This window comes from Aphis gossypii, chromosome 2, assembly GCF_020184175.1.
Source record: "Aphis gossypii isolate Hap1 chromosome 2, ASM2018417v2, whole genome shotgun sequence".
Taxonomy (NCBI): Eukaryota; Metazoa; Arthropoda; class Insecta; order Hemiptera; family Aphididae; genus Aphis; species Aphis gossypii.
Window position 1 is genome coordinate 76476571 of NC_065531.1, and position 15764 is coordinate 76492334.

The window sequence follows — 15764 nt, forward strand, 5'->3', positions numbered from 1 at the left end:
AAAAAGGAGAACTCTAGTTGTGAATTGTTTTTGATTTTTCGATATTTGAAGAATAACAATGTTCTAATTGTTTCAAAATCAAGTATTTTAAAACTTACAAATATCATTTATACCTTACTTACCTTAGTATAAAAAATTTAATCAGAAGCATATGTACCAGTTTATGTATGTTCAATTTTTCTTTATTTACATAACATTTAAAATTGCAAAAAATGAATATAAATCTCAATTTCTATCTAAATAATATACTACTAGTATGTCTGGCCTTTTTTTTAGCACTTACATTCTTCAAAATAGTATTAAAACAATTTTAATCAGAGGTAAGATAATAAGACAATTTATTACAGTTCTACATTCATAAGTTACATTATATTATACAATATTATTTACATACTAGATATTATTTTACTGTTCTTCTTTAGTTTTTTCATCAGCTGTCTGACCTTCACTTTCTTGGCGTTTTGCAGCCATCTTTTTATAAGCTACTTCGAACATTTTTAAGGATGCTTGCTGCAGTTTTTGAGTTTTTGATTTTAATTCTTCAGGATCCCCCGTTTCATTTGTTTGAGCTTCTGCAATTTTTTCTCTAACTTCTTTTATTAGTTCTCGGATATTGGTGGCATCTTCTTCAGGTATATGGACTTGATATTCTGTTAATTTGCTTTCAGTATCATTAACAATTGAATCAGCTTGATTAAGTGCTTCAACACGGTCTTTTTTAATTTGGTCTTGTTGGGCATATTGTTCAGCATTCTTCACCATATTTTCTATCTCGTCTTTTGAAAGACCGCCAGATGATTGGATTGATATTTGTTGTTCACGACCAGTACCCTTATCACGAGCAGAAACATGAACTATACCATTAGCATCAATGTCAAATGTTACTTCTATTTGTGGAACACCTCTAGGTGCAGGTGGAATTCCGACCAATGAAAACTGGCCGAGGGGTTTATTATCAGCAGCAATTGCTCTCTCTCCTTGGAACACTTTAATTTCTACTTGAGTCTGAGAGTCAGCAGCTGTTGAGAAAACTTGACTTTTCTTAGTTGGAATGGTTGTATTACGAGAGATGAGGCTAGTAAATACTCCTCCCATTGTTTCAATACCAAGAGATAATGGAGTAACATCAAGCAAAAGCACATCTGTAACACTTCCAGACAGTACTCCACCTTGAATTGCAGCTCCAACAGCAACAGCTTCATCTGGATTAACTGCTTTACTAGGCTGTTTTCCAAATATTTCTTGTACCAATGACTGCACTTTAGGCATTCGAGTCATTCCACCAACCAACAATACATCAGAAATATCAGAAAGTTTTATTTCAGCATCCTTAACAGCTTTTTGACATGGTCCTGTCGTTCTTTTAATCAAATCACCGACTAGTCCTTCAAATTTAGCTCTAGTTAATTTCAAGTTTAAATGCTTTGGGCCAGAGCTATCAACAGTTATGTATGGTAAATTGATGTCAGTTTGTAAAGAAGAGGATAACTCAACTTTTGCCTTTTCGGCAGCCTCTTTTACACGCTGCAAAGCCATAGCATCTTTATTTAGATCAACACCTTGTTCTTTTTTGAATTCAGATATTAAATAATTAACCAATAAATTATCAAAATCTTCTCCACCAAGTAAGGTATCTCCATTGGTCGATTTGACCTCAAACACACCTTTTTGAATTTCCAAAATAGAAACATCAAAAGTACCACCACCTAAATCATAAACAGCAATAAGTTTATCACTATCTTTTTCCATGCCATATGCTAATGCAGCAGCAGTAGGTTCATTAATGACACGTAAGACATTGAGTCCTGCGATTTGTCCAGCGTCCTTTGTAGCTTGTCTTTGAGAATCGTTGAAATATGCTGGAACAGTAATTACAGCATTTTTTACATTTGTTCCTAAGAAAGAATCGGCAGTTTCTTTCATTTTAATTAAAACAAATGCTCCAATTTGACTAGGGGAGTACATTTTTCCATCTGTACCTTGCACCCAAGCATCTCCATTAGTAGCTTTTACAATTTTAAATGTCAAGTTTTTTAAGTCCTTTTGAATTTCAGGGTCATCATAACGGCGACCAATTAGCCTTTTAGTAGCATAAAAAGTATTTTGGGTATTAGTTACAGCTTGTCTTTTAGCAGGAGTACCAGCTAATCTTTCTCCATCTTTAGTGAAAGCTACAACTGAAGGTGTAGTCCTTGAACCTTCAGAGTTTTCAATTACTCTGGGTTGTTTTCCTTCCATAACAGCCACACAAGAATTGGTTGTGCCAAGATCAATTCCAATAACATGACCTTGGACACCTTTCGATGATGATTGTCGAGTTTGAAATGGGCTAAGACATAAAGCTTTAGAAATTATATCTTGTTTAACAAGAAGCGACTGCTCTGCAGCTCGACGTGCAACATATTTAGCGGCGCTCAACATTGTGATGTGGTTTTAAGTTCTACAGTAATCTGTAAAATAATAAGTTAAACAATAATATTAATTTAAAGAGTTATGTATCTACTTCTTATAATAAAATATATATAAGGATACTGTTATATATAAAGGATCAATCATAAAAAGAAAGTGGACAATTTACCAAAGGATTATTGGTTAAAATTGTATTGAAAAATAAATATAAGGTATAAACATAAGCAAATTATTATTTTTAACACTTGAACAAGTTTGTTCTTAAAAACTTTTAATATTCAAATGGTTATTCTAATTGTGTATGGTTTTTTATTTTTTATACTATTATTATTTTAAATGTAACTAATGACATCAGAAAAAAATAGCAGCCAGTTGATAATTTCATCATAAATGAAAAATTTCAAACGGTAATTCCAACAGTATCATCATAGTCATAAAAATAATAGTAAATTATAATTTTTTTCGCAGGCACTTAATAAAATTAAGTGTTTTTTTAAAAAAAAAAAAAAATTTAATTCAATGATTGTTTATGATTTAAGACAAGGGGGTCTCCAATCTACAATCTGCCAAGATGTTCTGAAAATAATATATTAATATACATGATTTTTTCTTTTATTTCATTATATTCTTATGACTTATTCCTTAAAAAATGTTAGTCTACAATGAGAAAATGTGTTTCAGATTGGCCTACCGTAAAAAAAGGTTGGAGACTCCGAATTTAAGATAATAGTAATAAAATCATAATCAATTAAAAATCAGATGTTAATAGCAGCCAGTTGATATTTTCATCATAAATGAAAATTTCAAACGGTAATTCCAACATTATCATCATTGTTGTTTACTTAGTGGGACATGTTTTATAGCATATTTAATACAATTCATACGTAAATCAGATGTAAATATAGCAGCCAGTTGATAATTTCATCATAAATGAAAAATTTCAAACGGTAATTCCAACAGTATCATCATAGTCATAAAAATAATAGTAAATTATAATTTTTATCGCAGGCACTTAATAAAATTAAGTGTTTTTTAAAAAAAAAAAAAATAATTCAATGATTGTTTATGATTTAAGACAAGGGGGTCTCCAATCTACAATCTGCCAAGATGTTCTGAAAATAATATATTAATATACGATTTTTTTTTCTTCTATTTCATTATATTCTTATGACTCTTATTCCTTAAAAAATGTTAGTCTACAATGAGAAAATGTGTTTCAGATTTGGCCTATCGTAAAAAAAGGTTGGAGACTCCGAATTTAAGATAATAGTAATAAAATCATAATCAATTAAAAATCAGATGTTAATAGCAGCCAGTTGATATTTTCATCATAAATGAAAATTTCAAACGGTAATTCCAACATTATCATCATTGTTGTTTACTTAGTGGGACATGTTTTATAGCATATTTAATACAATTCATATGTAAATCAGATATAAATATAGCAGCCAGTTGATGTTTCATCATAAATGAAAATTTCAAACGGTAATTCCAACATTATCATCATTGTCACAAAAGCAATAGAGAAGTATTATAATTTGTTTAAAAGGCAATAGGTATTTAATAAGGTATTTTAAAATAGTACTGAAATTGGCATAGATGATAAAATCATAGGAGCGATTGTGGAGGGGGGGAGTTAGGGTGTGTTTACAATACCTAAATTGTTTCATGTAAATTTATATTTTAATAATAACAGGTTTCAAAACCATAAAATTGTCATCATGAAAAAAATTTCAGGACCCCCAGTTTTTCCATTGATATTGCTCCCTTGGATAATATGTTATAACCTAACATTTTATTCTTTGATTATCTATGATTTAAAATGTCTAATAGAAATAGTATCAATATTTAGTAGAAATCAGATGTAAATATAGCAGCCAGTTGATATTTTCATCATAAATGAAAATTTCAAACGGTAATTCCAACATTATCATCATTGTGAATGTTTAAGATAATTATTCAAATATAAATCAGATATAAATATAGCAGCCAGTTGATATTTCATCATAAATGAAAATTTCAAACGGTAATTCCAAAATTATCATCATTGTTGTTTTAGTGGGACATGTTTTATAGCATATTTAATACAATTCATATATAAATCAGATGTAAATATAGCAGCCAGTTGATATTTCATCATAAATGAAAATTTCAAACGGTAATTCCAACATTATCATCATTAAAAAGGTAAGAAAGTCCCAAGTCCCGATTGCTTAGTGTAATTTTAGTTTTATTATTTGTACAATTAACTATATTATGTACATAATATAGTACGTATAAAATGTTTTCTATAAATATATTAAATTAATATATTGCAGATACAATACTTTGGTAAATTTAGGTAAGTGAACTAGAACCTAATTCAAACTATTCAAAACTTATTTATCATTTTATATTCAATAGAAAATATTTTGATTTACTTCTAAAGAAAATTTAACTATGAATTATATTATTTCTGGTAAGCAATCAGCTTTTTACAAGTAGGCAATAAATTTATCATGGTATTTAAACACGAGTAGTTACTCAATTAGTTTTTGTAAAAAGTCACTTTAGAATACACTTTGACAATAGTTTGTATAATAAATTATTATTATTAAATAACTTAAAACATTTATACTTCTAAATTTTTATCATATACTAGAAAAATAATATATAAAATATAAGTAATTTAAATATTGATGTTATTATAATTAGTTACGCTATCAAGTATTTTGTATTTATAAAATAAAGAAATTATTCATTAGTTAAGACATATTAATAACCTTTATTTTTAAATCTTAACAAACCTAAAATATATTTTATAAACATAGATCTTTACATAAAAGAGAATTAACTATAGTAAATATTATCATATCAAAAGTGCATAATAAATAAATAATAGATTTTAAAACATAATCTATAAGAGTATAAGTATTTAAAAGAATAAATTTATGTTTTTAAACTTTTGATTAATACATCTTTTTGATTATAGTATAAATTTTCAGATTGATAATTAACAATACAATTTACAAATGTTGCTCAAAATGATTAAACCACTGAATAATAAGGATGAAAAATATTTTAACGAAAAAAAAAAAAAAAAAAGATAAAATATATATTTTCAATATCTTAATGAAAATTAAATAAATTCTTAAATCGGAAAAAAAAAATTAAAAATTTATTATATAAAAAAAATGTATGTTTTAGATTGTTGAATGCCATTCTTAATGTACTAAAAAGATGTAGCTTACAAATTATTGAAATGAATATTTTTTTTTTAACATAAAACTTAAAATACATCGAGATGGTTCAGGAATAACATTTTTATTTTCAACAGCTACTTTTAGGACTTCTAAACATCTACCGACATCTTTTCGTAATTGGAAATTTTTATCTTCACTTTTAATTAATCCATGTTTTACTAATAATAAATTTGTCAAGTCAACAAACTTTAATTCTTTGGTAGCATTAGTGTAAGCTGTTTTATATAACTCAAAACATGTATCCAAAGTATCTTTATCATTAGAATTTTGATAACGACCAGCGATATCCATCAGTTGATTAACTAATATTTCAAAATTAACAATATCTGTGGAATTTTTTACTAATTTAACCTCACCAACAGCCATATCTTTCATTAGATCAGCAGTTTCATCAGTATAAGATGTAGAAATATCACAATCTTCAGAATCAATTGTTCTTGAACTTTCTTCAGCATTTTCATCATTGTCTTCTTCATCAGAAGAACATTCACCTTCATCACCGCTGAATGATCCTAGAGTTTTGTCCTTGTTGGATTCTTTTAGTGTATTTGAAATTATGTCAATAGTTTCAATTCCAAACCTATTACCATTAATATTATACTCTTTCAAGTTAATTTTGTCACATAGTGCCTTAGTTAATATAATCCCACTTTCACCATTGATTTCATTAAAACTAACATCCAAATTTTCAAGAGATTCATGAACATTTAAAGCTTCTGCAATTGCTAAAGCACCTTTAGACTTTATTAAACAATCTGCAATATTCAAATGTTTGAGATTTTTTAATTTTGGCAAAACATTGGCTAATGCTTCTGCTCCTAATACAGTTAGTAAATTATCTTGAACATCCAACACTTTTAAATTTGGATTTTGTAGTAAGCTTTGAGATAATGCTAATATACCTTTGCAATAAATTCCATTTTGAGGGATTGTTATTTCTTCCATAGTTTTAACAAGACTAAAGAATTTAGACAAAGCAATAATACCTTCATTTTCTAACCGGTTCCTACCAGCTATTAGTACTTTAAGTTTAAATGGAGTACCGGCTTTGGTACTAGCATAATAATTATCAATTAATGCTTTAGCAAGCATTTTTGCTCCACCAATTCCTAATCCATTGTTCATTAAACGTAATGTTTGTAATTCATAACACACAGGTGAATTCAATAGTTTAACTAATCCTTGCATGCCAATTGGTCCAAAAGCATTATTACTTAAATCAAGTTCAGATAAACGTACATTTGCTGTTAATAAACCAGCAGATAAATGTTCTAGAACTATTGGTATTTCAGATTTGAGTCGTCCAGTAAACATATCTTGCCATAATGCATGTTTAAGATGAGACCCATGTTTAGCAAGAGCATGACCTATTTCTTTAGCAGCATCGATTCCTAAAGTATTTCCTTGAAGATTGAAAAAAACCAGGCAGGGACATTTTTCGATTGCTGAAACTATAGTTTTGGCGTCTTCGGCAGAATTGAGTGAAAGAGATTGATCAGCAAAACTTAAGCCCTTGTCTTCCATCTTTTAATTAGATTTGAATTGCAACAAAATGAAAAGCTTTGTTGTCAACTAATGGTTTTTGATTGTAGTTTTTATATAATCTGAAACGTACCAATGTCCTAAGTTGGTCGTTTGTAAATGTTAACAAAAATACAAAAAGCTAATAACCTAAGATTTTATTGAATGTGCTAATAAATATTTAAGCTGATTGTAAGTAATCAAAATAATTGATTACTTATAAATCACTAGGTACTTGAAAATAGAAAATGCATGTAGGTACAAGCGGATAGATAAAAAGAGGGTTGGAACCTTGAACTTTACAACAAATACTAGGTGCAGTAGCTTTATTATTTAACTTAATCAGAAATTAATATACCTTATCATAGATAATTTGAACATGATAGTGTTCTAAAGTGGATACCGGAAAACAAGATTAAAGTGTCTAAATATATTTCATCACAATATTTTATAATTTATAATAGATTAACCTATAAATTAATATATTATTAAGATTTGAGTTTTAAATTTTATTATATTCATGATGTACCTATCTAAAATAACTATTAATTTAATTTTTATACAGCTATAGAATGTATTATAGTTTAAATAGATCAATTAATAGATAAGTTAACTGAGGGTTATTGGAATAATAAAATAAAGTTTCGATAAAAATAAAATACTTATTTATAATAGACAACAGAAAAACAACAACAATGTATTATTTTGTTTTTCATATATTAAGTATACATTTATTTCATATATATTAAAAAAAAAAAAAAAAAAAAAATGGCAAGTTTTTACAATCATTTAAATTTGATAATATAAATATACAATTTACGCATTTTCTATATGTTTAATATACAACTATTAACAAATTCATAAAAAATTATGTTATAGGTATGAACTTGGTTTATACAGATTTTTTATTAGTACAGGGTAGAATTTTTTCTTTATCACTATACTCCGGCTCACAAGAGAATGCATCTGTCTTGCATCGTCGATGCCAACACAATAGGTAGGTAAAATTGATGAGGTATTAACGAATTTAGAAGCAAGTCTGTTTGCTGCTCAGATGTCCTCCCTTAGACCGGAGTATAAAAATAGGTGAAATGTCTACAAGAATTAATTAAGTAGTAGGTATGTCATTTGTTTAAGAACTTACCTAAGTATTTACCAAAAAAAAAAAAAAAAAAACAAATTGATAAAATAAAGACATATTAGGTATGTATAAGCATTTATTAAATGATGAGTACCTAATTAAAATGAGAGATTTACATGTAACTACTTAAAACAGTTAAATAATTATTATGTTGACTTGCATATCTAGGTAATACAATTATTGATAACTATAATGTAGAAGAAATAAAGTAAAATATTTATTTGTTTATTTTAAAAAATATTCATTAAATTGATCCTGTTTAAGAAATTTGAATAGAGTTGATACCAATAAAATACCTACCTATAAATCAAAATCAGTAAATATAAAATTCTAACCTCAATCCATTAAAAATTTGAATTCTGTATGGCCTACAGCCCTAAGCATCAAACACCTAAGGTTATGCAATACTATTTTCTGAGTAAAATTAGCATGGAATATATTAAAAAAAAAAACTTGCGACCAACAGTGAACATAGAAGTAGCGGAGAAGGAAACGTGGTGCGGTGTTTCCGTGCCTGGCATGGAGGCTGATACAAGGGGGGTGCATTCAAAGCCCCTTAGTAAGAAACAATTAAAAATTATTACATTAATAATGAAATTTTTCTACTAGAATCGGGACTTGGGAATAAATTCCAGTAGGAACAGTAACTTAATCATTTGTAATATATCGATGGCCTATCTGGCCAATATAAAAAACGTTCAATTAAAAATCTCAAGTTTTTTTAGTAATAATTATATCTTTAATCGATTTAGAATAGCTCACCTTTGGTAGACGATCGATTGGAAATCACATGTAGTGTCTCAGGATTGGGAATGTTCTAGAAGCGCCAAAATAAACACGTTGTGGATCACAGGCGATGCACAAGTTTACGTTAAACGCGGTTTCACGGAAATGGCTTCCAGTCCCCAGTAGTCAGTACATCCGTAGTCAGCGCTCGGCGGCAATGGGGCGGCGTTCGCAAGGTGGTGCAATACGGATGGCAATTGCCGGTGTAGTGGAAGGGAACCGGCTGTCGGGTGTGACCAACCTTCCAATCCCAATGGTATATTTTCTTAAGCCCACGGTCTATGAAGCCTTAAAATTTTTGGTACTTCAGTCTACTTTTTTATAAACTTTACTAATGGAATGAAAATTTCATAAATCCACGAGTGTAGTGTATCTTAAGTGTTTATGTACGTTGTTGGTTTTTGACAAATATTTATTAATACATTTATATATCATGTATGTGTTTTACTCAAATGTCGAAAAAAAATTCCGGTCTATAGTTTGTTTTTTGAAATGTGGCGTCACTGTTTTTGTCGTTGAACACCAATTCTGAATTTTTTTAGCGTCTCTGACCGAGTAAGTTGTTTCAAAGTGTGTTCCGTAAGCGACGTCGAGAATATTTATCTATGGCGAATGGCGATTCCGTTGTTTACGTCTAATCTCGAAGCGTCAAGCGGTTTCCCAAATCTTGTAATTCTTTTTTTACTTTACCAATATTTTATGGATTTTATTCAGACTAGGATAATCAGACAAACTGACAAAATATAATTTGTATTTTTATGAGATTTATATAATGCGGTTTTTATCGAACCGTAGTGTACTGTAAATTCTATTAAATATTGCTAATCAGCTGTTTCTTTACGTTTTTGTCCAGGACCATAGTAACACTTGTGTTCTGATAAAACTTTCATAATACAAATAATTTGTTGTACTGTACTCATGTTCGTGTAATAATTTTTTGTTGATTAAGTTTGGTATATAGTGTAACCGTATTGAAAATTTGCTGAAATTAGTCATATTGTTAAAAATTAAATACCTAGCATTATGTTCCTATTCTATAGTTTGTATTTTTCATCTTTATAAATTGTAGGTAAATAACAATTTATTGTGGAGAATTCCAATATACTTTATAGTTGGAAGCTCAAAAGAATATGACTGAACAAGTAGAAGTTAAAGGTAAGTTACTAATTAATAATTTATATAAAACAAATTGAACTGTATTCTGAAACAAGTGATGTATCTTTCTACGTTTAGTTTTTTTTTTTATTAAATTCACCTAAACTTGTTAAATCAATAATTTATAAATTTGATATTGCTACCTTGTAGGCTTATGTGATAGAGGCAATCATATTTTTTTATACGTTTACCTATGTTAGTATATATTATATCTACCTACAATAGCTAAAGTTTGTATGATTTATTTTTACTTTATAAGTATTCTTTTTATCGAAATATTTTCTTGTTACTACCTAAATGTTTATTATTTCTATTAATCAGTTTTATAGTCTATCTGTGGCCTTATGTAGTAAGTTTTGATAAGAATGCTGTATGTAGGATATAAACACTGAAATATTTTGAACGACAATTATATTTTTAGATAGTGAAAAAGTTATTTAGTTTCACTTTTAACTTTAACTTTTAAACTTAAAGGTGTACTTTTTGGTAATAAATAGTAAATATATATAAAACTTTCAAAACTTTTTATTTGTTTTTACTTTAAATATTCTTCAAATAATATAATTTTTAATTTTTGTTTTTCTTGAAATAATCTTTTACCTAATTGTGTAAAAAAACTTAAGATATTAAAGTTGTGATGAATCACACAATTATAAATCTATAGAAAACTTATTTTACTATTATAAAGTATATGTATCAAGCATATAAAATATAAAATATGGATTTAAAAAAGTTTATTATATTACTACTAATAGTTTTATTCAGATAAAAATGTAAGTATTGTAATATTTTAGATGCATTCTAAATTAAGTGTATTAGCATCTACATATAAAAATGTTTTTAAATGCTAACTGAAATACATTTTATTCATATAAATTAATTTTAATGTATTCAATTTAATCTGTTAATTAATATTTAAAATATTAAATTAAATTTGTTATTAGTTAATTCATGTGTATAAATTGTAATTGTATTAACGTTTTAGACATTTTGTGTGAAAATTTCTAAAATAATAATAAATTATTTTAATTGTAAATATTTCAGAAAATCTATTAAAAAGTGATCATGATACACCAGAAAGAGTGGTTAAGCCTTCTACATCAATACCAAGATATCAACATAAATCAGGTAAATAATATCAATTATGTAACAAAAACTTTTTTACTTTTATTTAATATAATATTTGTTAAGCTATGATAGTATGATCTGTTTGAACATAAAGTATAATTTATCCAATAATGGAATTTTTCACCTTTCTGTAATCAATCCTAAAATTGGTTTGCAAATTTTCCACACTTGCTATTTGCCTTTCTTTATCAATTATCTATATTTTACTGTTTTAAGAATTATACTCCTACAATATATTTTTAAAGATTTTTTCTGTTATGTAGGTTAATATTTCTTAAAATAAAGAGTATTGTTTTTGATTTAACACTATTTTAGTTCGACACACTTATATTATTTTATTTTTTTTCTTCCATCTGTACTTTTGATAATTCTCAAATCATTGGCGGTCAGAATTTTTTGAGTTTATAGCATATTATTGTGTATTTTATAAATAATTTTACCACCACCTTTTTATTGGAGTTAAAATAAGCAGCAGAAGCTTTGCTTCCCTCCAATTAATTTCTGGAAATCTTAATAGCTGTATCTTTCATAACTAAGACTCAGTAACTTGGTAGTATGTTAAAGATTTAACTCTATTTATTAAAGATAAAGTTTGGCCTGTGTAAAACCAGCTGGTCACAGATAGACCGCATCCTACAGTGTCCAGTAGAACAACGCGTTTGTTGGTAGATTTCATTCTGTATGATAGCCATTTGCATTGAAGTCTTACTGTTAGACCTTGACTTAGCCACCCACCCATTCAGACATGAAGCAATTGATTCAAATAACCCTTTATCTCTCCAGCACTTGTTAAACATAAGACCTTTTTCATATTTAGTTCATTAAACTAAAAAAAACTAACATTCAATTTAAAACATAATAATATCTTTATAATTTATATATATTATGGTTTTATTAAATTAATAGGTATTACCAACCTAAAAAGGTATATAATTAAGCTATAATCATTTTTATGTAAAGTTATAATTTTTTAATGTAATATATTAATTATAATAACTGTTTAATTGAAGTTTCATTAACTTACCTATATTTAAATGTTAAAATATAATTGTATTAAATTAAATTTGCATAAATAAATATTTTATATATTAAATTGTAATTTTTATTATTTTGTAGATAACCAGACAAGCAGTCCAATGTTTTTACGCCCATCATTATTGCCATCGTCATCATCATTTTCTTTTGAGATTGGTCAAAGAAAACCAGATACTCCAAGACCTACATCTAAGTCATTCTGTTTAAATCCATCTAGATTAAGTCTAAACCCATCTACATCCACTCGTAAGTTGGTAATTTTTTTTTAAATAATTGCTCCAGTAATTATTATTATTGTTGAGTTTCATAATACATTTCTAAATTCTTAGTCATTGTTAAATGGCCTCAAAATAATTTATTTATAATTATATATCTGTATCATAGATGCGTAAATATGATATAGTGTGTGGTATTGGAAATTAACTTGTTTAATTGTTCAATGTAAACACGGTTGATTCTAGGTCAGTATTAAAGATAATTTATTTATTTAATAATTTAAAATTGAGATCATAGATCATTATGTATGTTTTAGCCTTGGGACTTTTTCAATGTCTTAGTTTAAATGTAAAATATAATTACTAAAATTTATTTTGTTACTAATACTGATCTAGAATTGTATACATCTAGAGAATTCATTTTCTACCAATAAAACATTTTTTATAAAATATTTTGCCATTATAACAGAAATAATATATTTTTCATAATAATTTTTTTTTAAATAAACAAGATATTTTGAGTGAACTGATTTTTTTTTTACTTTATATTAATAAATACTTTGTTATTTTATAAAATACAGCAAAAACTTCAAGTTCTTCCATTCAAAATGATAAAAGTACTGAAGAAGCACAGCCAAAAAAAGAGGTGCCAATTCCATCACCACCAGCTGTATTTGGTGCTGTTATTACTAAAAATCGCACACAAAAACCTGATGAAATTTCATTGGCTAGTGGTTTTGTATTTGGTCAAAATCTCCATGAACGTGTTGAATTAAATAAAGAAGCTGATTCTACTTCAGAAGATGATAAAAAGGCTAATGACACTCAAGAAGCTGAAGTTTCATCATCTTCAAATGTTGTTTCCCCTTCGTTTGGCAATCTTAAAAATGATGAACCTGATGAAGTATTCTTATTATATAAATACAATTGTATACAATTTAAACTAATTTTTTTTAAATTTTAGAATGGCAGACTAGATGAATCTGTAGAAGAATCTAAAAGAAAATTAGTGGAAGCTGCTAAAGAATATGAAGAATCACGTGCAACTAAAAGAAAATATGAAGAAGTTGATTGTAAGACTGGAGAAGAAAATGATGTAAACGTATTCCAGTTAAATATATGTAAACTTTATGTGTATGATAATGCTAAATCCAACTGGGTAGAAAAAGGACGTGGACAATTACGTGTAAATGATATGGATGGAGGAGAGTCATCAAGAGTAGTTATGAGAAGCAATGGAAACCTTAAAGTTATTTTGAATACTAAGGTATTATTTTGAATTTATTAAAATTGTTAGGTATTAGGTTTATTTATTTTTAATTAATATTTTTTTAGATTTGGGCGGAGATGAAAGTTGAAAAAGTTAGTGAAAAAAGTGTTAGGCTCACTGCATTTGAAGATGACTCAATTAAAGTATTTCTCGTGCTTGGACCTGCAAAAAGTATTGATGAATTTATTCATGTATTACTGACGCGTGTAGAAAGACATAAGGAAGCAGATAGAAAAAGAAACCCAACTACCATCAACAACGAAGACGCATTGGAGGGTACACTTGTATAATATGTTGAAAACTATATGTTTTATCATAAATACCGTGCATTATGTTATTTATGATAAAATATATTTTATTTCAGTTTTTTCCTTAAAATATAATATGTTGTATTTATACTAAAAAATAATTCATTTATAAACAATCATCTATTTCGTATACCAGAAAAAAATATACTAAAAGTATTGTTAATGACTTTTATGGTATTGTTTATTTTCTGCTTTATTTGCTCAAGTTCTAATTAGTTAGAACTATTAACCAGTTGTTACATTGTTTAGTGTGGTTAAAAATGTATTTTACAAGCATGTAATCAAATTTAAACATTGATTTTGTACAAATTATTAGACATTTATTTGTTACTCAAGTAAATTTTTTATAGAATGCTTATAATTAGGGTTTGAATTTGAAGACAAATGGCTTTTTATTTTGATGATGATAGAAAAATAATTTTTATTAAAAAATGTGCATTATTTAATTTCTAAGGAAGGTATCAGATAAATATTTTTGAGTTTTTTTTCTTTAAATAATAAATGTCTTGCTTTTTTATATTTTTGTATTTTATAATAGTCTTATATATAATATTTATGAATTTATGGTATATAATTATATAAATCAATAAAAACTCTTGAAAATAACACCTAGTCGATTTTATATTAAAAATTACCTTTTGGGTATGCTTTATTACTTAATTATCTTAGTTAGGCATATTGATAAAGTTCATTCAACATTTATCAGAGTAGACTTGTACTACTAATACTATAGATTTAAATGTGATCTTGATAGATAGATTTAAAATTATTATCAATTGTTTTTTTTTTTTATTTTTTCATATTTTTATTGTTTATATTGCCTTCAAATCCAAACTCTACTTATAATAAATTGTGATTTAGTCATTTATATTTTGACCCAAAAGAGAATTCATCTGGATAGCGACTAAAATGAGTCCAAATTTGCACATCCCCACCAATTACATACATACTGATAACATTAATGTTGTTCTACATATGTTGCAGTTGTCAGTTAACATATGTGAAACTGGTGCGTTCTCTCATGGGCTTAAATATAAGTGTCAAATTAAAACTAAGTCTGACATTATGTTTTGCCCATTGTGTGTTTTTTAAATAGAACAATTATGTATGTAATTAGCTATAGCAATTATTGCTGAGCTAATAATATCATTAATAAAATAAAATAATTTACATGACCTATCTATGTTCTAACCAGGTTGACATGGCTTAATTAAAATCTTCATATTGCCTATTGGTCATTGGTATGATAGGTGAAATTATTGTAATAAATGATTTTTATTTGACAAAGAAAATAATGAAAAATATTTTAATTCATTATTCAATTTTTAAAAAAACTTAAAATCTAACGTTTATATTCAAATTATAGTTTACACAATATACTTTTATACACATTAAATTTGTATTAAGAAAGAGTATTTTATAATACAAGAAAATAAATAGAAAAATAAATCCAACTTCCTTTAAATTAGAGGATATACTTGTCTTGTATATTTTATGTATATTTTATCATAAATATCAATATAAATTATAAAAATATTAAATAATTTAAATATT

At 26.8% G+C, this 15764-nt stretch overlaps 3 protein-coding genes across 4 annotated transcripts; 1 reads left to right on the plus strand and 2 right to left on the minus strand.

Annotated features, from left to right (window-relative positions):
• Positions 1–321: 321 nt before the first annotated feature.
• LOC114124715 (stress-70 protein, mitochondrial) lies at positions 322–9223 on the minus strand. Its single transcript, XM_027988064.2, has 2 exons — positions 9076–9223; positions 322–2450 (listed from the first exon to the last, which is right to left on the minus strand). The coding sequence occupies exon 2, from the start codon at positions 2419–2421 to the stop codon at positions 406–408; it is 2016 nt and encodes a 671-aa protein (XP_027843865.1). The 5' UTR covers positions 2422–2450; positions 9076–9223; the 3' UTR covers positions 322–405.
• LOC114124716 (ran GTPase-activating protein 1) lies at positions 3154–9223 on the minus strand. The gene is made up of 2 exons (XM_027988065.2): positions 9076–9223; positions 3154–7255 (listed from the first exon to the last, which is right to left on the minus strand). Exon 2 carries the CDS (start codon positions 7173–7175, stop codon positions 5643–5645), a length of 1533 nt encoding a protein of 510 aa, XP_027843866.1. The 5' UTR covers positions 7176–7255; positions 9076–9223; the 3' UTR covers positions 3154–5642.
• A 409-nt stretch (positions 9224–9632) lies between these two features.
• On the plus strand, positions 9633–14376 carry LOC114124705 (ran-binding protein 3). Of its 2 annotated transcripts, XM_027988048.2 has the most exons (7): positions 9633–9768; positions 10169–10254; positions 11299–11382; positions 12499–12663; positions 13214–13536; positions 13597–13899; positions 13968–14376. In XM_027988048.2, the coding sequence occupies exons 2-7, from the start codon at positions 10230–10232 to the stop codon at positions 14190–14192; spliced, it is 1125 nt and encodes a 374-aa protein (XP_027843849.1). In that variant the 5' UTR covers positions 9633–9768; positions 10169–10229; the 3' UTR covers positions 14193–14376. The 2 variants fall into 2 exon arrangements, with proteins under 2 accessions (XP_027843849.1, XP_027843848.1); XM_027988047.2 differs by lacking the exon at positions 9633–9768 and having other exon boundaries at positions 9814–10254.
• Positions 14377–15764: the final 1388 nt, after the last annotated feature.